This window comes from Tinamus guttatus, unplaced genomic scaffold (genome assembly GCF_059628265.1).
Source record: "Tinamus guttatus ecotype Peru unplaced genomic scaffold, ASM5962826v1 Tinamus_guttatus_pri_ptg000878l, whole genome shotgun sequence".
NCBI classification, from domain to species: domain Eukaryota; kingdom Metazoa; phylum Chordata; class Aves; order Tinamiformes; family Tinamidae; genus Tinamus; species Tinamus guttatus.
Window position 1 is genome coordinate 185,607 of NW_028289412.1, and position 26,629 is coordinate 212,235.

At 43.6% G+C, this 26,629-nt stretch overlaps 1 protein-coding gene across 1 annotated transcript; it reads left to right on the forward strand.

Annotated features, from left to right (window-relative positions):
• Nucleotides 1-19,340: 19,340 nt before the first annotated feature.
• CHRNA6 (cholinergic receptor nicotinic alpha 6 subunit) lies at nucleotides 19,341-25,002 on the forward strand. The gene is made up of 5 exons (XM_010219959.2): nucleotides 19,341-19,495; nucleotides 20,185-20,229; nucleotides 21,089-21,198; nucleotides 21,313-22,300; nucleotides 24,805-25,002. Exons 2-5 carry the CDS (start codon nucleotides 20,203-20,205, stop codon nucleotides 24,925-24,927), a joined length of 1,248 nt encoding a protein of 415 aa, XP_010218261.2. The 5' UTR covers nucleotides 19,341-19,495; nucleotides 20,185-20,202; the 3' UTR covers nucleotides 24,928-25,002.
• The last annotated feature ends 1,627 nt before the right edge of the window (nucleotides 25,003-26,629 follow it).

The following is a 26,629-nucleotide window of genomic DNA, read 5'->3' on the forward strand; positions in this document are numbered from 1 at the left end:
CGACTCCCCGCCTTCAACGGCTCCCCGCCCCCAACGGCTCCCGCCTCCAACGACTCCCTGCCCTCAACGGCTCCCAACGGCTCCCGCCCTCAACGACTCCCCGCCCTTAACAACTCCCAAAGGCCTCCGCTTCTAACGGTTCCCCGCCCTCAACGGCTCCCCGCCCCCGACGGTTACCCGCCTCTAGCAGCTCCAGCGCAAGTGGCTGCCGCCTCCAAAGACTCTCAACGGCTTTGGCGCCGGCGGCTGCGCCTTAACCCGCCTGCCGGCAGCCTTGCCCGGCCCGGCCCGGCCCGGCCCGCCGCGGTGGCAGTTGGTGAGGGAGCGGCGGGTCGTAGGCTGCTGCCCTGCCTGCCTGAGGAGAGCCGGCCCATTCACCTCGGCGGGAGACTATTTAGGATGGTTATTATTAGCAATAACTGTTCGAAGAAAAAAAATGTGTGTGTGTTGCTATCGAACTTGACATTGTCCCCTCCAGCTGCTTGATGTCCTGGTGCAGGCTGTGCTCAGGGACAAACGCTGCGCACTGGTTACATAACCTCTGTGCTTGCATGTTCCTGGGCCTCCACGCATAAACCAGCTGTACAGTGAAAGGATTTTAATTTGTCTAACAGCATAGACAGTGGTTGTGTCCTATCACCTTTGTCAACTTGCTGGTGACACTCTTCCTAATGTACCCCTCCAGGACATTGGCCTTCTTGGCTACAAGGGCATCTTGTCAGCTCACAGTCAGCTTGTCCACCAGGACCCCCTGGACCTTCTCTGCAGAGCTGTTCTCCAGCATCTCAGCCCTCAATCTGTGCTGGTGAATGAGGTTATTTATTCCTCCCTAGGTGTAAGACCCTGCACTTGCCTTGGTTGAATTTCAGTAGATTCCTGTATATCTGAGGAAGTGTACACTGCTATGACTGGAACCTCTTTGTGCCCTTTTGTGTGCGGTGTTGCACAAACTACGGTGCCTGTTTACCTGGTAGAATCATAGAATCATGCCTAGAAAAGACCTTCAAGACCATTAAGACCTCCTCAGAAACCTTCTTGGTCTTGCTAGCCTCTTCCCCGCAGCCGCAGACCTGCTTCCCCAGGTCTCTGTGTCACTTCAGACTGGTGAGCATTCTTTGATAGGTGGCATAACTTTCGCTAAGTTTCCGCTTTTCTCTCTCTCTCTAATAAGCCCATGAAACAGAAGCAGAGCTGCCTGAGTTCCCCTGTGGTTTCTAGCTAGCCTTTGTAGTGGAACAACCTTTAGGAAGCTGCTGAGCTCAGGCTGAGAAGCTTATGTGCCTGCATGGTTTGTCTTTCATGGATCCTGGCTGTGTTTGACGACCCAACAAAGTGCTGTTTTGCTAGGAAAACCAAAGGAGGCCCACTAGGAAGCACATCTGGGCACGTGCCGCGGCACTGACATTTGAGGCCACCATTGGGCCCCCGCCGCTCTCCTGGCAGTATTCCTGAGAATGGACTTTGGGACAAGGTCGGATCAGATTCCTTCACAAGGAACAGGGAACTCTTCTTGCTGCATTTTCCTTTTTCCAGCAGGAGGCATCTGGGCACCACAAAGGAAACAAGTGCATAGGAAGTCTTTGGGCTCTGCGAGTTTCCTGGCTCTCTCGAGCCCTTAATCGAAATATAAATTTGGCCCTTGTTACATAGCCATCTAATCATACCATGTGGCAAAAAAAAAAAAAAAATTACTACAAGTTATTAAACATGGGGTGTGGGAATCTTACAGATCATGAATTCTGCTTTTAGTCCTCATGCTCCTGCCCTTTCCCATGTGCTGGTCCTGGTTGGAGGAGGCACAATATGAAGTTATACTCTGAGTTCTGCATCTCCACAGCTCCCGTGTGGAGCTGCTGTGAACTTTCCATACTTTTAAACTAAGGCACTCCCTCTCTACACAGCAGTGACATCAATTCCTGGGACAGAATATCAGTATTAGGCAGATGTGAACAGCTTGACTCAGTGATGAAAGTGCTTCTTTGTTCTTTACAAGGGATGTCCTTGTTGTTTCTTATTTTACTTGTTGAATTCAAAACCCAGCATAAGTAGATAAACTGATTAGGCAGTCTTGTTATCGTCTCTGCAAAATACAATAGATTTAGCTGAGCTGAGGCTGCTTGCATTTCTAGAGATCATGAACATGCATACTTTTAACATCCCAGAGGTGGATGCATTCAAGGACATAAATTAGTACCTCGGTACATTGATGATATATCTCATTCCACCCTGGCTTTTTCCCAGGCGTGTTTAGTCAGAGCTGTTCAATGCACTCCTGGACTTTTTTTTCCAGGGACATTGATCTTACCGTTGAGGCAGGGAATTATCGTCCTAAGGCTGAACTGAAGTGGAGCTGCTGTGCCCAGGGGCAGCTGAGAGTGGTTCTGTTGGAATGACCCCATTAAGGCCCACAAGTGCACTCAGGTCTTGGCAACGTGGAAAATCATCACATACCTCCTTATGACTAAAATGTTCCTCCTTTTCCAGTGAAAACTTCTTCCATCTCAGCACTGTGGTGCTGGGCTTGATTTAGCATTTATCCCAGGAGACAAATGAATTAAAAAGATTTTACTGATGGTTGTAGAGTTCTGAGTTAAGACCATTTTCCTCAAGGGAAGAGCTACCCTGTGTCCAAGTTTCAAATTTTAGCTGGGGACTAATGAAAACAAAACTTTTTTTTTCTTTTCTTAAGAAAACAGCTGCAAGTTAAAGTATAGGCAACCAGACTACAACAGAACTGACCTTCTCTTGCCAGAGAAATTAGCATCCCAAAGACTTGGTATGATAGATTCATAGAATCATAGAATGCTTAGGGTTGGAAGGAACCTCTAGAGATCATCTAGTCCAACCCCCCTGCACACGGAGGGTCACCTAGAGCACGTGGCACAGGACTGCGTCCAAGCGGGTTTGGAAGATCTCCAGAGAAGGAGACTCCACAACCTCTCTGGGCAGCCTGTTCCAGTGCTCTGTCACCCTCACTGTTAAAAATTTTTTTTGGCAGCTTTCAGTTTAGGGAGCTTAGACTTCGAACTCAGAATGGAACAGGTATGCTAAGCATAAGGCCAGAGAGAAGAAGTAGGTATTAGGTATTATCAATCTTAACTTTGTTTTCAGGGTGTTCTGTTCCTGTTATCCCTAGAACTGATGTCAACGCAGAGGGTGGGCACAGCTCTGCACTCCAAGGATACTTCCAAGGAGCCTTCGCACTGGAAAAATGATTAGTGCACTTCTCTGGCAAGGAAGCAGAAGGAAAAAAATGTCCTTGACTGCAATGTGGGTTGTTAACAGGACTTTCTTGGGAGAGGATGCTCAGGGACAGCTCCTGTTTTACACTGTTGCATTGTTGCAGGTGCGAGGGGCTGCTCCACCTCTGTGGTGGCATAACACATCTCAGATAGCTTGTAAAGCTGTGTAGATGACTCTTCCGTGTCAGACATGACCATTTTGTGGAAGGCCTTCTTGACAGCACGGTATCTGCAGAAACTGAAAGTTTCTCAGTCTCTGCTGGACGTCACAAAGATGAGGCTGAAAGCAGGATGGGCACTGGCCTATTCTCTTTATTTTTTTGTTTGCTTGTTTGTTTTCACTTTCTGTTTACTTCTTGCTTGGTGAAACTTCCTCCATAGTCGTTCAGAAAACCTCTGTGAGTAGCCTTGGAGGCCTTGGGCTAGAAAGCAGAGTAGTTCTGCTAGCAGTGCAGACAGAGAAGCTGCATGGTCTGCGCTCCCTCAGAAGTTTTGGGTCCAGTTGTAGGAGTGAACCATCCTGCCCACAATACCCTGGTGCCTTAAGTGCACTGGTTCTGCACAGAAAAGGATGGTAGATCTGTTGCAACTTGGTCAGCACCTCCACTTTTCTTCTGCCTGAGTCAGTATTCATTAAGACAAAGGAGATCTTCTAATCTTGTGGTCTGACCCTCTGGGTACCACCATCTGAAGAACTTGACCCAGCAGGGCTATCACAGCATGTCATGGTGCTAACCAAGTGGAAGACGAGTCCAGTCACTCATAGTTGGGTAGGAGCATATTTTTCAGCAATGGTCAGAGTTTCTGGTTGCTCCCAGTTGTTAGAAAACTTGCTTCCATTTTTGCTGTGGAACCGTTCTTGGAGGAAATATTAATTTTATTCATCTAGCTAGCTAGCTAGCTAGCTGTCATTAATGGGTCATTTAACCCACTGTTAGTCATGGCACTTGTTAAACAGAAACCTACAAGAACAATTTGAGTCAGAAGGAGTATTGCCTGCATTCGATCTGACAAGTTTCAGAAACCTGTAATAATGGTTGAATTACTATCAGTGATGGTTCTTTAAACGCTGAGTTGTGGCTAGATGCTGATCAAGGGATTAATACAAATTTGGAAGCCTGCCTAAAATATGAAAAGACACAAGATTTACACATTCTTCCTTGTTCCTCATGGCTTATTATTTTTGTGGGAGCTGCAGAAAAGTAGAGGCAATAAGAATAACAAATCATAAGGTCCTCCAGAAAATTCAGGATGACTGATCTCTGAGTCCTTAGGAAAGTTTTCATTGGCTCAAATTACCTAAATAGACCAATCGGAGCATACTCCACCAAGACTATATCCATTACAAAGCAGTTTGCCATTTTGTCACCAAGTATAGCTTTAATTTCCATATGAGATCTCCTGTGACCATCACATGAGCTCACAATGCAAACCCTCAAAAGCTCTTCCAGGTAGAAGCCCTGTTAATAATTGAGAGCATAAGTGCTCTCCAGCACTGTGCTGTGGGGATAGCTCAAGGCAACTTGAGGGTGTTGTGCCATTACTCCTTGCAAGACAAAGATGCTTTCTCCTGTCAAATGTCCTTCTCAGCTGCAGGTCAGTCTTGCTTGTAATCGGTCAAGAAATCGAAGTTCAGAAATAAAGGTGCTGGCTTTCATTCTGCCATTGCTACAAGGCTAAGCTATTTTATATACACACTTCTTGTGTAAGCCCTAATTAATGTTTAATACCTTACCAAGTCTTCCATTAGGGATCCGCTTTATTTCTGGGAGGCATAGAGGCATCACAACTAGCATGTATCATCTGTTTGACAGTTTTATGGTTCAGTTGGAACAATTTGCAGACCTGTCCATCAGTATCTTCCCAGCAGCTTTGCAGCCTTTCTATTTTAATTACGAGCTGTAGAACAGAGCAGAGTAACAGGCCCTTAAGTGATATTTAGAGGCTGAAGGGATTAAGTTCAGAAGAGCAACTGGAAATGCTTTTCCTAATGGTTTATTAATTTGTTTTACTTTGTATTACTTTGTTTTGCTAGGCTTAATGCTAGAAGATTAGAAGAACAGCTGTGCTTCAGGGACATCTCCTCAGCTGTGCAGGACTTGCACTACTTTCATATCTTGAGTTTACCCAGCTGTCCCACCATGTAGTAGCAGCAGTTTTTGCTTGCCCTCTGAGTGGACTAGAAGGTGACAAATACTTGTGCACATCCCTTCTCCTGCACCGCTGACTTCAGGCTCATTGTGGACCTTGAATCTTGTTAAATTTACCTGTACTCACTGTTGTACACCAGATATTTCCAGATCAGGCAATAAATTAAAGACAATGATTTGCAATAGCCTTGCCATACCATTGCTCTTCCAATGGATAGCACATGTGGTATTTATGCTAAGACAGGATGGACATGAGGACCATGCTGTTGTGTGTCTGGAATGATTGTCATGACCTTTGCTCATGGCTTATCTGATCAATGGAGTATGTGCAAATAATATTTGTGGATTACTGATGGCAGAACTTCTCAGGCAAGGTTTCCCAGTTGTACAGTGGTGGAATGCCTGTGATCCAGTTAACTGAACACTTCTTTTCAAAGAACAGAGCTCTTAAAATAATATAGGTTAAAACTTCTGATATTTTAGATCTAAAGGTATATTAAAAGAGGACTGAAAGTCATTCAATTTCAAATGTTTCCTAAATAGACCATGTGAATTGTTTTGCCCAGTCTGACTTACCTCCTCAAACTGGAGTGCAGCTGCTTTCCTCCAAAGCTTAAAACTGCCTTAGAACTCAAATGACACTAATGTCACGAGAGGTAAGGACACATTTCTTAACCTTTACACTGTATTGCAACCAGACCAGATCCGGCTGGCACAGGACTGGATCGTGAGAGCATTCAGATCTGCAGAGAGCACAGTTTTCCTATATGGCTTGCACTCTTGCAGTCTTACCAATCTATCACCATGATATCTAGAAGTTCCCGTGCATGCACATGCCCAAACACACAAATACATATTCCCCTTTCCAATGGGGTTGTTTTCACTTCATCATTCGGAGGCCGCTGGGTCCTTGGAGAGATGACAGCTGATTGTTTCTTCAATGTCATTGAAATTATTGGATTAAAGGAGAAAGAATTACCAAAAAAAAAAAAAAGAAGAAAGAGAAGAAGGTCTAACCAGGTATTCTGGGAGTACAGTCCACCAGGGCAGTAAAATCATCTGATTTTAAAAGTTTTCAAAGTTAGTAATTTTATTTTTAAGGGAAATCTCTTTCAAAGTTGCACTTCTGGATGCTTGAAAAAAATTAAATTGCCATAGAAGTGGCTAAGGAGAACGAGGTGTCTGCAAAAAAACATTGTTTCCCTTTCCATCATTTCGCTCTTTCAAACTTTGAGCTTGTCTTAATGGCAAATCTTTCAGCCAGCTTTAAAGGGGATCCTGCTGGGTGAACCAGCAACGTTTTAGTTCCAGCAGATGCTGCTGTCGTTGCTGCTCACTCCCTATAACTCTGCTCAGGCAGTTGCGCCCTTCACTCTTTGCTGGCAGCTTCAGCTAATTGATGATGTAAATAAGTTGGACAGGCACTGACACTCTCCCACCTGCCTTGCTGCTGGCTTTTGACATGACACCAGCTTTCAGTGTTACCTAGTGGATGATCCATTTTATGTCACTCGTTATCATATTTTCCTTTAGTCTTTCCATTTGTGGCTCTGGAACTTTAAATCTGCACCCTGAGGTCAAGGGGATATCTTACCAACTGCTTCTCCGCTTTTATTTCAGAATTGCTCCATCTTCTGTAATATACATGAATGACGGTCAAACTCCACCTGGCCACTCTGCAAATTCCTGCTCAACACACGCATCATCCTGGAATTTGGCTGCAAATTTGCATTCCTTCCCTTCTGTCCACGAAACTGATAGTTCAGGGTGATTTAACATGCTCTTAATAATATGCCGTCAGATATTTCGCCAGAAAGCAAATCCAAGGGTTTTTCACTGTTACTGTTAAATGTTTAACACATAAACATGTTAAATGCTTTGCGCCATTTTCTGCTTCACTCAATCTTCATATACGAGCCATGAGTTCAAACAGTGTGTATACACAATATTGGAATGCCTTAAGGTGTATGGCACAGAAAGCTCTCATAGGACCTGCTCCACAGCCTCCAGAGGTCTGTCAGGGAGCTGTCATGGTTTTCCTCACTTCTGTCACTCCCTGTTACCTCCTTAAACAGAAGAGAATTCTTTCCACCTCTTATGAAACAGTCTGCCCTAACTATTATCCAAATGTCTTCCTAGCTGCTGCCTACACTGCAAATTTTAGGGGGCATTTGGTGGTACAGACATACAGAAACAGACAGTCGTGTGCCAATCTCAGAGTCTAAAAAGATGCAAGAGACAAAGCATTTTTTCCTACTGTACCAGAAGAGACAAGGGGAGGCAAATGATGAGCTAATTTAGGCTGTTCGCAAGGTAGGTACCTGTGCTAGTCCCTGCAGCATCAGGCTCTGAGAGGTCCCTGTCGTAAATCACGTCCTGGAACAGACCATCATTCTCTACTGATGACAAAGAAAGCTTTAAAAAGCCACCTATTTTTTTATTAGCTAAATGGAATTAATGTTTTGATAAGCAGTTTGTTTAATTTTCTCTGGAGCAAAGATAGGAATATCTCTGGTCTGCTTCAGCATAAGTTCAACTCACAGACACCATAGCGTGGAAACTCATGGCCAAACACTTGTCTAATCTCAAGCCTATGCACAAAATGTGAAGCTTGTCCCCTTCAGACATTGTCTTGCTCACTTAATAATCAGTGGTCATACTTATTTTGTTTTTTTATACTTACATTATTTTTTTCCACTTCCTCTCTCTCTTGTTCACAAATGTTATTATGAGGTTGCTGCTGCCTTCTAAGTGTTCTTCCAAAAAAGAACAGACAAGATGTTTTTTGACCATAATGACATCAGACTTTCTCCTTACACTTTTTGGCCAGAGGCACAAGAGGTATTGATGGTTCATCCTGTCCTAGAAATGTCTGAACTCATAACATTCACAAAACCATGCATTAAATGAAGTGTACAGAGTTATCTTTCAAGTCTCTGTAACTGTCAGACAGTCATTTAACAAAAATAAAGCACTTTCACATAAAGACAAGAAAGTCCATCGGCCTCTGACAGCCTCTGTGCCTCCCTCACAAAAAGATGTCTATAAGAGACATGGCCATGTCCACTTACTTACCAAAGGCAAGGTCATGCCACACGGCTTTATATATATATATATATATATGAATGCACCAATTTATGGCTTCAGTTGCACAATTACTCTTTTCTTGGCAGGATTGCTCTTCGCATAGTAGAGGAGAGGTTTTGCTTCTGAATTAACATAAGAGTCAGATCTCAAATAGAAATGGGCAGCTAGTTTCTTCTGGCAGCTTTGAAGTGATCTCCCTGAGGGCGCAAACTATGACCATCCCCAAAAGGTTAAAAAACATCACATATTTCAGGGCCATTGTTAGGAGCTGTGGTCACTCTTACAACACAAGTGTTGTCTCTCTGTGACCAATGGTTGCTTGAAATTGTCGTAGTTGCTTATCTCAGTGCACTTTGTTTGGGAGCCAGCAATTTTAATGTAATTAATGGAGGAGGTTAAAAATATTTTCAGATCAAGTCTGACTTTTGGCTAAGTGATACTGTTCACAAAAGGGTGGTACTGTTTTCTGGGGAGAAGGAGTGTTCTGTCTCCTCACTCGTATAAATCAGGTGAAAATCAAAATAAATCACCCATGGTGTATCATGATGAAACTTCATGGGAAATATCAGTCTTCTTACTGTCTTCGTGTGCTGTGGCTCTGTGCAGTTGCCGCTTGCTCCTTTTCACCCCACCAAAACTCTACGAGGGAGCTTAAGTTTAGCTGAATATTTCTTTTCCATATTTTGAGTTTTTAGCAGAAAAGGTTGAAATACTTTGTGAATATGTGCATGGCTTTCTGATAAGCTGTAGAAATAGCTTCAAAAACCAACTTCATGCAATTTAAAACAAATACTGCTAAGACATGTAGGCACAATCTGAATATAAACTCTCTGGCACTAATTCAGGGCAAATTGTTTAAACCTTGTGACAGACATTTTCTCTTTCACACAGGAAGAAACTTGCCAGCAGCTGCTTCAGTTTCATCTGGAGGAGAAAGTGTCCCATGAGAAGAGTTCTGACGAAAGTGCTCAGCTGACAGGAAAACCAAATACATTTAATAAATTTCATTGCATGCCAAGACCCCACTGCTACTCTGTATCTGCAGACCTTTCATTTGAGAGTTGTGTGAGTCCAAAGAAGAATATCTACAGAGCTGCTGTGTCTGCATGTTTTTTTTTTTAACACCTTAGACTATTCAGCCTGTCAGAATATATTTCTGCTCATTCATTTTACTGCAAAGTTTCTGAAGGTTTTATGTCTTTAGTTTTTGACACAGAATTGTGAGACTGGGATTTTCCTGAATGTTATGTAAAATAGAAATAGGGGTTGAGTATCAAGGAAAATTATGATTGGGAATATACCTGATTGCAAAGTAAGTGTTTCCTTCTGTTTAGTCCTGTGGAATCCACATTTTCTGGTTTGATTGATTTTGCTGACTCCTTTGCTTGCTCTTCTAGCTGGTTAACACTGCCAAGGAGATTTTGCTTTTCTTCTGCATCTTTTCCCTTATGTCAGTTTGGATACCAGCCTCTTTGAAGATGGGCCATCTCTTGATGTGCTTGTGCAAACCTCATGCAAAGTCAGTCTTTTTTTCCCTGGAAACCTTGGCAGTCCCTGCAATTTCAGAACTGCCTGCTGAGCTTTAAGAAACTCCATAAACTTTTGATGATAGGTTGGGAAAATGGGTAGAAACAGAAAAGTCAGACTCTCTCAGACCAAAAGATTTTCATTATCATTTTTGTTATTCCGTAGTGAGTACATTTTGCGTCTTTTGGGTCAGAAGGGGAATAAGTAAGGTTAAAAAGATAACACTATACTTGCTAATCAGGGGATCAAAATTACTCGTCAAATTCAGCACAGATAATCCTGAATAACATTCTTTCTTGAAAAGCCACAGGTTGTAGGGAAGAAAGTATGTCACAGACACTGAAATGAACAGGGTTATTTAATCCCTCTAGCTCCCTGGCTGGTCTTAACAAAAATAGAAGAGTAGAAGAGCAGAGTTTATCAGATTGTTGTTTGCTCAGCTACTTTCCATTCTTTCTCACTGAACATGGGAAATTCTCACAGAAGCTTGGGAAAGCATAAATTTAATTTATTGAACCCTTCCAAAATATTATAGCACCTATCCTACTTCCAGAAGGCTTCTTGTTTTCGAGACAGAGGTTTTCACATGCAAACCCCCTTAAAAATCCTTTAAAATCTGTAAAAATACTGTGATGTCCTGGAAAATGGTGTGGCTAGACATGGAGAATTTTTAAAGAAAGCATTTGTAAATCTCCTTACTGTCATAGAAGCAGAATAAGAACTGAAGGGCACTGCTAGGTTTCAAAGTTCATCATCTCTTTAAGATCAACTGACTCCTTCAGCAGCTTCATTACCAAGGAAAGTTCTTCAGATTTTAGGCTGAAGTGGCCTTTAAAGGTGCCTTTAAAGAAGGGTTGATCCGAGTTCATTACAAATATCAAAGCCCTGTACAAAAGATGGGGGATCAAAGATGCAGGTGCAGCTTGTTTAGCTGGCAGGAGACAGACTTCCTTGGCATATCTGTACCACGCTGGATGAGCCTGAGGAGAGTGTCTGCTGTTCCTGTCTCTTTTCAAAATATGAGCAAGGTAAGTGTCACCTGTGTGACACTAGAATTAACTTATTAAGGCAACCTATCACAAATTAGTAAAATAATGTTAAATAGCTTTTTCCCACCAGTCAGAAATCCATCATCAGGGTGTAGAGGAGAAGACACATGTAAGAGAATAAAGTAAATAAACCGATTTCAGTGTAGTTCTGATTCAGTGTAGTTTTGAGAATCTCCTAGCTATACTTATTCAGAAGCTGCTTATATAGAATAACCCAAATCTGCAGGTTATTCAAATCAACTTGCAGACATTTTGGCTGATCAATTTGCTAGGAACTGGTGTTCCCACAGGAAGGCATTCCTGCACACATGGATACAGCACCGTTACCAGCCTCGGGCCAGCACAGGTCATCAGAAAATCTAAAGGAGCTCCAGACAGACACCTTGCTCCATGCTACTAACCAACCTGCTGATGCTGTTCACCTGGATGACTTGCCTCGTGTGCTCAGGTAAGGGCATAATTTGCAAATACGTTTGAAGAAGACAGGAAGTGTCCTTGGCAGCTCTAACATGATGATGTTGCACTCTGAATGTGTCTCCTTTTTCTTTACAGCAATTCCTCATGGAGAAGATTCATGAAAAAAGCAATGTCACTTTTAGAAATGCATGGTCTGGCTGTGAAAATGTTACACAAATCGCTACGGTACCTACCTAGAATAGCTTCACTAGCATGTTTTTCAGATTGCGTTTTTAATATTAGGCTTTAACACCACATGCAGAATTTATTTCTGCCTGCTTCACTAACCTCATTTTCAAATCAGAAGAACAATCAGTGCTTCACCCTAACAACAAATCCATGCAACCAGCCAACCTACAAAGGCTGCCATCAATGTAACAGTGTTCCTTCCATTACTTCCTGCTGACTGTGTGGCATAAATTAATAACTGTGGTCTAAAAAAAAGCCTTTGGTCCCCAGCTGCTCCAAGGAAAACATGCCCGCAAGCATTTGGGGAACCTAAGTGCCCAGTTGTGCCACAGGGTCGCAAAGGATCTAGGGCTGTCTAGATCCTTTGCAGGACTGGGGCTCAAGGAAGCCTGGCCACCCTCTGCTTTCTACAACACAACCAAAACAGGAATCTGAACAAATGGACACAACCTATTGCATCTGCTTTGAGGAAGAAATTATACTAGATGATTTTCAAAAAGTCTTTTCCATTTGTTTCTGATTCTCTGATCTTTACAAACACATAGGCAGTAATTTCGCTGCTCTTCCATGGATTTTTGCCTTAGGTGCTATTTGCTAAGTAACATACTTAATACACTATTTCAGGTAGAATTTGAATTTTGAAATGTTAGATCGTTGAGCCTTTTCTTCAACATCAGTGAGATTTAAGGTGTTCCTTACGCATCAGGCCTGACAAAATCTTTCCCCCGTTTACATCTGTTCAGTTTCTGTCCTCTGACAGAAGACCAGTCTCAGGGTAATGTCACACTGCTTGGTCTAGATGTTGTGAGTTTTTGAGGTTTCTATCCCAGATGGAAGCTGATGTTTAATGGAACATGAATGGATGCAATGTTTCTTGTGATGTAGGGAAGTCTTTGTTATCCCCCTTGCACTTGGACTTTGTGATGGGCAGGTTTTTCCTGGAGATTCTTCCATATTGAGAGGACCTATCCTTCATAATCTTTCTCCCTCTCCTGCTTGCTCAAGCATTTGGTCATCTTCTTACTCCGTATTTTGGGGAAAAAAAAAAGAGAAGATACTGTATTTTATATTTTACTTCTTTTCTGTCTGAAGACTTTATTTTATTAAAGCAGGGATAGAAAAACTATTCCTTAGTTCAGTCCAGTTTCCTACAGAAACATCACTCATGATGCTGCACACTTTTTCTGGCTGACCACTGGGCCCTCCAAAGGACACTTAATAATGACTCTTACAGATAAGTAAGTTTGATGTGACGATACAAGTAAGATTTCCGTATGCTGCAACCCAAAGGAGGAGCAGACAGATCATCTTTTTGTCTCTCATTGGAAAGCAAGGAGTCAGCAGAGATGTCTGCTGATGAGCACATACATTGCTCCTGCCTAGCTCCTACATGTTCTGCTTTAAGCCCAAAACCAGTCTGAATGGGGAGGCATGAGGAAAGGTTAAAACTGTTGCATTAAGGGATGTTTGGAGAATCACAGAGGCACAAGAAAAAGTGTTTCTCCAGTCATTCCATTCTCCTGCCTGCTGAGCAGCAAATTTTGCTGGTAGTGATTGTGATCATTTTACAATTTTTGCTATTAAGTTGTTCTTAATAGACTCTGTTTTTTTCTACGTGCCTTTTCCCTACCTATGAAGTGGTAAACGTTCTGCAAGGAAGATGTTGTCTGTATTAGCATGCCCAGAGACATTGCAAGTGTCAAAACAAAATTATGTGAATTCAGAGAGCTCCTCCTCAAGATTGCATGGCCTTTACATTATTGATGTTACCAGAACTAGGTGTGTAAACAATGCACAGCTTCCTGTTGGGGTTGTCTAGTGATTTATTTCCATTGTATGTCTTAAAGATTGCTTAAAACTATGTCTTGATTTTCATTATAGGCTTAAATAAAAATGTCAGTTATGGCAAAGGATCTAAAGGAAGCACAGAAACATCCCAAACTCTCATGTTAAAGTATATTTGAACCAGCAAAAGATATTTATATTACTTAAATGCAAAAGTATTTTGAAGGAAAAAAAAACACATTCACACATTCCAAGGATTTTTTTTTTTTTTGTCTCTGAGAATGCTGAAAAGTCAAACAAGGATGGAGGCTTTTGGCTTTAGTTCCTTGAAATGAAGTAGGTTTCATCAGTCTGTATAAAATACTACTAATCAGTGCTATTAGATTCCACATGCGCAGTGGAAGGGGTCCTGGAAATGCTGCCACCAGCGATACTTTGGCTTAAAAAGGACTCATCTTTGTGTTTGTGTTCTGGCTCCTGCAGCTCCTTAGCAAGCAGCACCCTGGGAGCAGGTGTCCTCATTAATATACTCCTCTATTTAGTGCAATATCTGGCATTATAGCCAGGAAAACAGGGTAGGCTGGCAAGAGTTCAACCCCTTTAAAACACATGGAGCAGGAAGGTCTGTATCACACAGCAAACTGGTGAAGTGACAAAAACCCTCTATGCTGGATATGAGAACGCCCCGGCCAGTTTTCGCTGCGTAGCCTCTTCCCACCCATCATTTAAAACAGCAAAAGTAGTAACAAAAAAAACGCGCTAACCCTGCAGCGTGCGATACCCCCTCGGCTCCTTCCTCACGCACGCAATCCCTACCAGTGCACCCATCCTGGCCAGGGGCTGAGCTATGGGAGAGCTAACGCTGCTGCAATGGGCTGAGCTATGGGAGAGCTAACGCTGCTGCGATGCCCAGAGCTACGGGAGGGCAGGGGACGGGCACACGCGCTGCTGCGGGCGCTGCGGAGGCTCCCGGGGAAGCAGACGTGGGATGAACGGAGGAGGTGACCCAGAACAACGTCCCATGCGATGTCAGTTGGCAAGGGAAATAAAGGGAAAAGGACGGATGCCTGGCAATAAAGATGTTGCAGCAGGTATAAAGTGGGCAAGAAAAGAATAAGAAAGGGAAAAGGAACAAAAACAGAAGGCATAGAAAATTTACCGCTTATTCTCTCCCCACCCCGTCTTTCTCATCAGCTCTTTCTGCCCTGGTGTTTTCTTCACAAGAAGAGAAAAGTGATGAATATGGGCAGGTAGAAAAAAGAGAACAAAAGAATGGAAGAGTAAAGAAAAGGTGAAATTGAAAGAGTGTAAAAGAAAGAAAGCGAAAGGTTGGGAAAAGAGCAGGTTGCAGAGGGAAGGTTCTTTGGAAGCTGGACAGATGCAAGGTGAGGAAAAGAGAGAGGAAAAGGAAGTCAGTGCAAAGGAGCCGGCGCTGAGATCCTAGAGCACTGGGGCTGGCACAGGGTATTGGAACAGTGTTGTGGTGCCTGAACTATAATGCCTCCCCCTCTGAGAAATTTATTCCCTATCTGTGGCTTTTATCTCATCATCTTTTCCCCTTCCTTAACTTCAGCTAATGCCCAGACAGACCATAGCTGAGTGCGAAACCATCACTAAAGCAGGATAAATAGACTGATGCTTTCAAGGGAAGGAAACTGCGCAGGGGAATGAGCTCCAACCGAGGGGACAGGCCCCGGGAGCCATGTGGCGTCTGCGCCAGCTGCCTGTTGCAGCAGCGTGGGCATCCTGCTGGGGTCCCTGCATCTTCTTCACAGTTCCATCTCCATGTGAGGAAGAGCTTCTTTCCTGTGAGGGTGACAGAGCCCTGGACAGGCTGCCCAGAGAGGCTGTGGAGTCTCCTTCTCTGGAGATCTTCCAAACCCGCCTGGATGCCACCCTGTGCCACGTGCTCTGGGTGTCCCTGCTGGAGCAGGGGGTTGGACTAGATGATCTCTAGAGGCCCCTGCCAATCCCAACCATTCTGGGATTCTGTGATCCTGTGATCCTGGCTGTGCCATGGCGAGCCAGTGTAGGAATTGTCCTGGGCAGGAGCACAGCGAGGGGCAGCTCGCCCTCAGACCTTTGCAGCAGGCAAGCTGTGCTCAGCACTGCCTTTTCCTAGTCTTGTCCCAGGTGAGCTCATCCGCTTTGAACATCTTCTCTTTGCAGACAAATAATTTCCATTTTTTTCTCCAGTGCAGACTCCTTCCCTCCTGCTCCTATTTTAGCAACTTATGTAGAAGAGAAGCCACTTTCTCATCCCCAAAGACTTCGCTTCTGTGCTCTGCACTGTGAAGGGCGTCCTCGTACTTTTTACAGCTCTTCCTTTCTCCCCACGCTTTTACAGTGTTACTGCCTGGAAATCAGCAGTGTTTCTGTTTTGATCAAATCATCCATCCAGTCGCTCTGACTTGTTCATGCTGGGTTGAGCACACATAAAGGAGATTCCCCCTTGGAGCCGCTTTCAAAGGGGCTGGAGGGCACCAGGTCACCTCTGGCATCATCCACCCCTCCCCAGTTAAGCAGGGCACGCACATGCTGAAACCCTTGTGTGCAGTTTCTTTTGAGGCTTTCTTGCTGCAAAGAAACCCCTGCTAAATGTTTGGGGAACAAACACAAATTAATCTGTACAGGATCAGGATTTTTTTAACTTCTGTGATCGAGTGTCCTAGTGAATCTGCTTGCTGTTTCTGTGACAGCACTCGATGTTTTTCCTTCAGTCAAACGCTCTGCTTCCGCACCAGTAGCATGCCAGCACATGGGTGATACTACAGAAAAAATACCATAGGAAAACTGGTTCTGTGAGCTGACTTGCCTCTCAGGAAATAACTTAGTGCGCTTAGGTGTTCCTATCAGATGGCAATAATAAGTCTATTTACCTTAGAGTTTTCCACCAAGAAAACTGCCAAGCAACTCTAGCACACGATGCTCCTATTTCCAGGCTCAGTTTCTGGTAGAGGTGTTAAAACCACACAGCATCCACGTTTCCTGCAGCAAAACTGGTCCTCTGCCAAGAAAGCAGAGTTATTTCCTCCCTGCACGTTCTGGCGGAGTCGCTCAGGTGGCACCTGCAAAGGAATCACACCAAGCAACAGCTACAGCAGCTGCCTTTGGCTCTCGGGTCTTTAGGCAGCAGGAGGAGGGCTGGAGAGCTGCCTCCCCCCTGCACAAGCTCCTTTTCCTTCTCTCCGCGTTCCCCCAGGGATGAGGGCGCGGGTGGCTGGAAATGCGGAACGTCACCTGATCGGACGAGCGGGAGCAGCTCCGCGGGGCTTTGCCGCGCTCAGCAGCCGGCAGAGTTTGCTGTGGATGCAGCACGGAAATCCTGGCGCCACGCGCTTGCAACCCGAGGGGCTCCCGTGTCTTCCTGCCTCCAGGCTTTCCCAAGCCTGTCTCCTCGAAAGGAAGGTCTATCCCGCTCCTGGCGATGCATCCCGAGAGGTGGCTGTGTTGGCGTTACCCTGCTTTCTGCGCGTGGGCGTTTGTGTTCACATCCTTGATTAAAGGTAGGCTGTCTTTGATACTCAGCTCTAAAATACCTTCTAGCATTAGTCTATGCTTCTGCTTTGCTGGAGTGAATTAGTTGTAAACTTTCCACCGGTTATTTCTGCCTTGAAATCTGTGATGTTTTAGCAGTATTTTAAGGGAGCTGAAGCAACAATTTTCACACGTAAAAATACTCTTTGTTTTAATCTGGTAACTATTTGAGGAACTACTTCTAGCGCAGAATATAAAACAAAATAGGAGCGCTGCTGATATTGCTACACGCTTGAATCTTGCTGTTGCTTAAATAATGCAAGCTAAAGATGCATCTGTTCCCTACTCATGCGTTCAGAATATTCAATATATTCAGAATACAATATATTTTATTCACTATTGTTTGTGGTTTATTGCTAAACGCGCTAGAGTGATTTCCAATACAGGACTCACTAATTTGGAACAAGATTTCAGCTTTTAAGTCACTACAGCTTGTTGAAAAGTCTTGCTTCTGCTGATGACCAAGACTCATCTTTATGAATTACTGTGCTTTTCTTGGCAGGGAATTAGGCATTGTCTTAAAGTATCACAAACAAGTTGAGAATACATAAACGAAGAAAAAGAATTAAAGGCCTGAAATCTTGCATGTTTTCAAGTGTTTCTTTATTTTAAAACATTAAGAAGTCAAGAGGAACATTTCAAATGAAACCTGACTTTAGACTCACTGACTTTCCTCCTGAGACTTTGGTTGTGAAATGTCCCCACGACAGAGTCACAGTGATGCTGAAGTCACAGGCTGGTGATTGATAGGGAAATCTGAAAAGGAAGCTACGTGTCCTTTTTGAACGGCACATAACACAATGTACAAGCATCCAAGCTCCACAGACAGTAATGTGACTTCCCTAGGTGTTGCTAAAGGGGTAACACAAAACGTCAAGTCATGGAAAGACTGCTGGAATTTTATTTCCATAAACGAAAGTCACCAATGACCAATATTTAAGTTTTCAATTGTGATAATTCCTGGAATTGGAGTGTGCTCTGTATCACCTTAAAGGCAGAAACATTGTTTTTTTAACATAAAGAAAGGTTGGCCCATGCATGAAATCAGTGCTGCATGCTGAGAACAAGCATCTTCCTATAGGACATCTGTTCAATCACAGGACACTGTGCCCTATAGAAAATGCAAAATGCAAATGTACATTTTGTGCATACCAGAGACCTGGTATCTAACACAAACTTGGTCTGTGTTTAAGGATTTTGCTGACACCAAGGCCAACTGTGATTGCTTTCCTGAAACATTCTAATGTCACTTGGGATTAATGCTAAATGTCACGAAGATGTATCTGAAACATTAATTTTTCCACACTCACATCAGTAATCTCCTTGGCTGCATCGTGCAGCTTTGACAAGATGTTTTTTTCAACACGAGGAGCAACTTCTAAATCTTTTCGCTATGAAGTTTTTTGACTTTAAGTGCTGAATTATAGAAGTGGATTGTAATAACCAAGTCACCTAAAAAAGATATTTTTCCAATGTTATGTCACTAGAGTCTACGTGATCTAATCTCTCCTTTTAAAATAAAAGTTTTCTAGCCACTAGCACTCCTAAAATAACTATTTCAGATGTGGGCTGTGTGTAATGGATTCAGAGCACTCCCCTGGAGTCTGCAGCGAGGCAGCTTGGTGCCTGTTACATGGTTTATCCCTGCTGAGCCAAGCAGCCTGTCCTGCACTCACTGAGAGTTAGCACCTACGGCCTGCTTATTCCTCAATAACAGCTTTGATGTCAGAAGTGAACGCTATTTAATGAGGAATTGCAACATTCTTGCTTCTTTTTCTTAGAGTTTGACAGACAAACATCCTTCTGAGCAGAGATTGCCCCGAAGAGCTGAAATAGCAAACCTGAGCTATGTAGCCATTGTTTTTAAGGCGAGGAGGAATCATTATAACAACCTAATCAGACTTTATGATGTACATTTAGGCCCACTAATTACAGCCTCAAACTTTCAATTCCAAGTAAGAAAGTTATGTTTTTTACAAACTCTTAGTTTTAAAGTACAAGCACCCAAAGGTGAGTTTGTTTCCAGATAAGCTGACCTTCTGTTCTTTAGGCTGAAAATGTGTGCCTTGCTTCTGTTCAGAATTTACTTGGACCCAGCTCCTAGTCTCTAGACCTTGTTCTGCTTTGGTCTGATGTGAAGATGCCAAATGGACAATAATGGACCATAACCAGCTCTGGAGACATCTCTGGAGACCTTCAGCTTTGAGGATAAAAGGATCAGTGAGCAAAGTCCTCAGGAGAATGCTTTTGACAAGAGGAATTCTTATCCAGAATCCTTTTTCTCTCTTCCTTACCTCTGAAGCAGTTCTGCTTGTTTATTTTTATCAACACAGATGCCACTGCCTGTGAATCAGAAGAACGACTGTTTCATAAACTCTTCTCCCACTACAACCAGTTCATCAGACCAGTGGAAAACGTGTCTGACCCCGTCACAGTGCATTTTGAAGTGGCCATTACCCAGCTTACAAACGTGGTAAGACCAACTACAGGAGGCCGCTGATACAGAGGGGTGAGAAGAGAGTTCAGGTGTGAAAACACACACACTAAATGCTAAAACAGAAAAAAAATGCAGTGATTGCACCTGTGTTGCATCCTGCATGTGAGGTAATGTTTTTAGACATTGAACTGGGAATGACTATTTTATGTCGTAAGATACATGTCTCTATACAAGAGTGAGTTTCTGTAAAGTAGGAAACCTGCTGGGATAGTGTAGAGGGACTGTGAAAGAAGCAAAACCTGGTACCAGGTTGTACCAGGTTGTACCACGTTGAAATTTACTCTGTGAAGTTGAATTATTGGTGAAACAGGACCTGGATTTCAATACGTTGAAGTGTTTTATTACCAGATTACAAGCAGATTTCTGGAGTTTATTCTGTCCTGCATAACAATATATCCTGCATGCTCCTGGTGTGTCAAATATTTGTGGGTCACAGTCCCTAAAAATTCCGCAGAGCTGCAACCTGCTGTGACAAAATGTGGAAACAGCTTTGCTTTGCCAAGTTATCTCTCACAAGCACCCTAAAAATAACCTATAATCATTTACCTAAGAGTCATAGACCAGAGAAAGCTCATTTATGCTTGTGTGGAATTCTGGTTTCCACTTCTATCTGTGAGGAAAATGCTTTCATTTATGAAGATGTGAATGTCTGTTTTTGCTGCTAGGATGAAGTCAATCAGATTATGGAAACCAATTTGTGGCTCAGACACGTAAGTGGCTTGAATTTCATGCGCGTTTTGCATTGATATGATGAAATGACACGTGTTACATGATACCTTTAAAGTTACATGTACAGAATAAGAGCTTGTTTAGCAACAAGAGTTTTAAAAATACACATAAGGAGAAGAATCTCCATTAATGAAAGCTCCATTTCTAAAAGTCATTATGTTAACTTATTGCTGAAGAGTAAGAAAGTGCAACCTGTCTCTCCCATGTGGTGCATTTGCTTCCGACTCCATTATCATTTGTTTATCCAGTGAATTTCACTTAGCTGAACGTACCTGTAATGGATTGATTAGATATACAGCTCTGCAATCCCACATCTTCTGCAACTGATGTTTCTAGCCAAAACATGTACTAGCAAAAGGAACATACCTTCTTTTCTGTTGGTAGTTCTGGCAGTCATAAATAGACAAAGAGCATTGGAGCACCAAAACAGCGAGAAAAACAAGCCGTCCTCCAGGCTTTTATCAGGCTCCACTCTGCTACTAGCAGTAAGGTCTGTATTTCCTATGTATTCCTAATGGGGGAACTAACCTTGCACAGAGGAGGACTGGCACTTCTGCAGTAAGTAAGTCAAGGGGAGTTTCATCTCAGCTATCAATTTCCTAGCTCACCACAGAAAAGGAGACAGCAAATCAGTGTGAACACAATTCATTGTATCTCTGGTGTTTCTCCAATGCCCTACTATGTCCATTTCTCCAGAATGTCCATTTCTCCATTGCCCTCTTCTTCTTCATATGCTGTGATTGCAGTGTCCATTATAGCCTGTCACTATCCAGCCATACCTGAAATGCACATATTTGCTGATTACATTATGTTTCTAATCCTAGTTCCTTCTACCTTCAGATTTGGAATGACTACAAATTGCGATGGGATCCCACAGAATATGACGGCATTGAATTTGTTCGAGTACCAGCAGATAAAATTTGGAAGCCAGATATTGTCTTGTACAACAAGTATGATTTTCCCTTTCTCCCTTTCTGTTGGACCTTTCCTTGTGCACTGTCCCTGGAAGATATTGGTTTACTTTCATGGTAATTTGCCTTTCTTTGCCTCATTCTTCTTTCCAGTGCTGTGGGAGATTTTCAAGTTGAAGGCAAGACCAAAGCCCTCCTTCGCTATGATGGAATGATCACCTGGACCCCACCAGCTATTTTTAAAAGCTCCTGTCCTATGGATATCACCTTTTTCCCATTTGATCATCAGAACTGTTCACTGAAATTCGGTTCATGGACCTATGACAAAGCCAAAATTGATCTTCTGATCATTGGCTCCAAAGTAGATATGAATGACTTTTGGGAAAACAGTGAATGGGAAATAGTTGATGCTTCTGGATACAAGCATGACATCAAATATAACTGCTGTGAAGAGATCTACACAGACATAACATATTCCTTTTATATTCGAAGGCTACCAATGTTTTACACCATAAATCTAATCATTCCCTGTCTCTTCATCTCATTCCTGACTGTGTTAGTTTTTTACCTGCCATCTGACTGTGGTGAGAAAGTGACTCTTTGCATCTCTGTTCTCCTTTCTTTGACAGTGTTTTTACTGGTCATCACGGAAACAATCCCATCTACTTCCTTAGTTATTCCTCTCGTAGGTGAATATTTGCTCTTCACCATGATATTTGTGACTTTGTCTATTGTTATCACTGTGTTTGTCCTCAATATACATTACAGAACCCCAACCACTCACACAATGCCCAAATGGGTAAAAACCATCTTCCTTAGCCTGCTCCCAAAAGTCCTGCTGATGCAGAGGCCTCTAGAACAGCAAAAAAAACACGCTTCCAGAAAGACCAAGAAAGGATCAACCAGTAAATCAGGAAAGTCAAAGCACAGCGAGCACAGAGATGCCAAATTACAGAAGGAGCAGCGATGCCATCACTGTGATAGAGCAGCTGAAGTCACTTCCACCAAAAGCCGGAGCCTGAGCCACCAGTCGCTGAAATGGACGGCAGAGCACGTGGACTACTCCCCGGAGGTGAAGGACGTCATTAGCAGCGTTCAGTTCATCGCAGAGAACATGAGGTCTCAAAATGAAACCAAAGAGGTAAGCGGGTATGCGCCCAACTGGGCCGCACAAAACCACCACAAAACCACAGGGCCATGAGTAAGAGGACAGCAAGTGAGGCCTGAAAAACAACATGGCCTAGGAGGGCAGCCCAAAGGAATTGGAAAACGTTGGGGAAGAGAAATGTGAGACCTGCAGATGGGTCAAAGTTTCCGACATGAAGGGAGGAGATAAATCATCCATTGTGAGGTACAAAGAGTAAGTTCGTCTGTTCTTCATCTCTTCCCAGGAGACAATTTAGGCATCAGGAGAGTTTTAGATTAGGCATGAGGACAACCCTTCTAGGGGAGTAGAGGAGGCCAGGGGCTCTGAGGTCCATGAGCAGAGCTGGTCCTGCTGTGGGACAAGGGACAGACTAGATGATACCTTCAAGGCCTCTTCCAACCCTCCTTCTCTGGTCCCTCGGGACCCTTCTGCTGCCTGCTCAGCCCTAGTAAGTGACAATGTCTTGATGCCAATGGTGCTACTTGCCGAGCAAGGTGCTTTTCTTGCAAAAGGGAATGTGGCCTCCCAGCTCCCATAGGTCTGAGGTGCTTCCGAGTTGTCCTCATGAACAGAGTCACATCGGAGAGGCTTCCAGGCCCGGCAGAGTGTTTGAACAAGCAGATTTCCTTGCAGATGAGCAGGGCTTGTCTAGCAGCTCGGTGGTTAATGTGGAGAAAAGCAGTGCTGAGACAGTGAAAAATTTGGTAAATATATCCTTTTCAGGATGCCATTGTCTCTACTTTGTTTCAGTCTGGTCCTTTTTGAATTTTTTTACACTGATTTGGCTAACTGCAGCCTCAGCAATGTATTATTTTCAGACATGACAACCATACTCAGAAAAACTGACTTTTGGGCAAGTCAGCTGAATAAAAACAGAAAAGCAGTGAATAAAGGTAGGCTGAAGAAAGAGAGAAGGGGTTTTAAAAATGAATCCTGGCATTTGGACTCATAAAATAATACATGCTAGTATGAAGTTATAAATAGTTCATCCTAACAAGGATTACTGTCACAGAAAATAAAGCATGTTGATATTTTAAGAACTCAGTGGCCAGGTCCACAGGTGTAAACCAATGCAACCAGCAACAGCTCCAGTAAAGACTGCTGGACCACCCATGCCTCACAAAGAACAAAATATCTGTGTCAGACACACTGAGATTTTTTTGAAAGAGTTTCAAGCCTAATAAAACATTTACCTTAGCCAGTCATAAAGTGTCCGCTTTGGGAGTTGAGTCGTTAGATGCTATATGAAGGCAAAATCCATTTCAAAATGAAATACTGCTGTTTTCATACTGAAAAATGCAAATATTTTGTGAGAAAAATGTGAGTGTTCTTATCAGAATAATTTGTTGAGATCAGCAGAAATTCACGAAGCTTTCATGTCACCTGAAAATAACTTACCTATTTTATTTCTTTTTTTTTTTTTTTTTAGTGCAGTGAAAATGTTTCTTGCCATACCTTGTATTTAACTTAGAACACAGAGATTTGGTAATTTGGGAGGCCTGGGGACTGGGATACGCAGAACGACCTGGCAGCTGTGCCAAGCCCAGAGCAGACGTCAGGAATCACTCAGCGCAGATGGAGAATGGAGATGGGAAATGAGGGGGGCCTGTGCCCTGGTGGCTGGCTCGACCCCAGCATTTCAGATTTCTGCATTTCGGATCTCACTGCTGCTCCTGCTGCATGAGACCCAGCCATGTGCCACATCTGCCTGGCTTCTTGGATGCGCTCCAGAGGGGCAGAGGTTGTGCACGAAGCTGTGCTGGGAACACAGCAGTTTGGTTATACAGCTCACGAGACCTCTTCCATTGCCAGTTTTGCTGACGTGCGTTTTGCAGAGCTCCCCCTGCCACGTGAAATCACGTTTGCAGCCTGTCGTGTGCATCAGCAGCTCTGTCTCTTATTTTTCAGGGCGTATTAGAGGGTTTTTCATCTGTGAACAGTCCTTCTCTTTAGAGGCAGGGGAAAAAAATAGGATTTGTCCTCAGGCAAGCAGTGAGGAAACTCTTCTGCAGGCTGCTTCCTGCTTCAGACAGATATGGAAAACCACCTGGGCAACACCATGCACCAGCACTGTATGAATAACAGCTCTTTGAAATGGTGGCAACATTTACAGCAGATGGATTCTTGCTGCGTTTTCTCTCCCAAAAAGCACAGTGGCAGCCTCTTGGCAGAAAACATACAGAAACTGGGAAAAGAAAACAGGGGTGGAAAAACACTCAGGAGAGATTGTTTAGCAAGCAAGATTGTTATATGAGTGGCAGATAGTTCAGGGAGCAGCACAGGAAAGGGCCTATATCTTATGTTATAATCAAACCTAGTCTTGGAAAATCAGTCCCCTCCAAAAAGGCTTGAAAAGAATAGCAAATACAAGCACCACAGTCTCACCTGTGTGTATGTCCTTCTCCATCCTGTCCAAAAGCATAAGGGGCACTGCTACGATAGCTGCCTTACATATGCATTACATGTATTTAATCCTTCTTTTTTTCTTTCTCTTGCAGGTGGAAGATGACTGGAAATACGTAGCTATGGTGATAGACAGAGTGTTTCTCTGGGTATTCATAATCCTCTGTGTGTTTGGGACTGCAGGGCTCTTTCTACAGCCACTAATAACAGATAAATAAGCCACGACTCTGCACCCATTTTTGTTTTATTTGCCTAGTAATTCAGTGCCATTTCCTACATTTCTCTCCTCTTATATCACCCTTGTCTCAGCTCCTCCTCAGTATCCACCCACAAAAGGAAGGAGAGAAGTGAGGACAAACAACACAAAGTATCAAAGAAGAAGACATAAAATTGGATATCAGTTCGTGATACTTTTAAGGCACAACTGTTAGAATTTGGTAGTGTCTATCTGACTTTCCCTCAGTATAGCCAGCAATAATAAAACCAAGGGGGCCACTAACCAAAGCTGAAGAGTTTTTCCCTTGCCCTCAGATCAGAGGGGTTTTAGGTCAGTTCGGGCACTTCTGAGTGTCTTGCTCAGAGATGATTCTGGGTGGCTTCATTTTTTTCCCCACTGGTCATAACCCTTCCTGATCTTTAGGTTAATTCACCTTCCCTCTCTCCCTGACTCTCTCCTTGCACAATACTTAATCCACAGTACAGCATTTGGATGAGGAACCAAGGCCTCACCGGCAGAACAAATGCTCTTTATTGTGATCTTGTGATGGGAAAAGCAACAATCCAAATAAAACTGCACCCAAACCGATCCCTTGATCCTGTGATGTCTTGGATATAATTTGAAATGAGGCCTCCCCTGCTCCAGCAAAGCATGTGCCCCAATGAGAATTCCAGATGGACACTGCGCTCACGAAGTCACACAGGTCCTAAGCTCGTGGATCGAGGGAGACCTGCCTGACAGTGAGCACTGCACGTAGTTTGCCACCACCATCCAGAAACACCACAGAGGAGTAACTTGGCAGCAATGCAGAAAAACAGAATAAATTCTGTTTTATTGCAGAAAAATGTATTTTCTGCAGCCTACCCGAATGCAGCGTGGCTGTGGAGTGACTGACAGGCAGATGTATGAACAAACATGGTTTATTCTGCCGGCCTGTTAATTAAATACCACGCCTGGGACACAGCTGCTTGAAGGATATGTATTTTTTTCAAAAGCCCACAATGGTGTGATATATGTGGAGATGTTACCAAGAGATCCTTGCTGCGCTGGCTGCTAAAACAGCAAGGAGGGAGGGGGAAAAGCGGGGATTCGAAGAGAAGAGCCTAAAACTGAGCCCAAAACCTTCATTCCTATGGGAAAGACATCTGGCAACCAGCATCTACTGATGCAATCTGTGGCCACAGAAGCCAAGAGCAGTATCCTGGCTGACACTGTGCTGCACTGGTGCCTTAGGCACCACAGCTGGAGTCCCGCAGCCAGGAGGGCAACTTTACCACAACGTATGGGTCTTTAACAAAGCATTATGGTTTATTTAGCTACCTGTGTCCTGTCAGGAGGTGCCCAGAGAGCCCAGCCCAGCCCTTCGTGCCTCAGCATGCCATTTGTATACCATATAAATGGCATACCATTTATATACCAGTCATCCCTCTGCATTTCCTGAGGGCCTCAAACACAGTTTTGGGTAGCTAGGCTCGTCTAGCTGGTATCCTAAGAAAATAAGCCTTATAAAATCTTGATCTGTCTTTCCCTGGTGCTGATGTACCATCAATGAGGCACTTAGGGTCATGGTTTAGCAGGCATGGTGGGAATGGATTCACGGTTGGACTTGACGACCTTGAAGGTCTTTTCCAACCATTCTACGATTCCCAGGGCACGGTGAGCACCCCACGCAGGGCGAGCTGCAGCAGGGGCCACCTCTGAGC

Bases quoted from the DNA above. Each gene is read 5' to 3' on its own strand.
- CHRNA6 (XM_010219959.2), top strand. From the start codon at position 20,203: ATGGAAACCAATTTGTGGCTCAGACAC. The intron at 20,230-21,088 runs GTAAGTGGCTTG...TTCTACCTTCAG, and splicing joins CCAATTTGTGGCTCAGACAC to ATTTGGAATGACTACAAATT. The intron at 22,301-24,804 runs GTAAGCGGGTAT...TTTCTCTTGCAG, and splicing joins CTCAAAATGAAACCAAAGAG to GTGGAAGATGACTGGAAATA.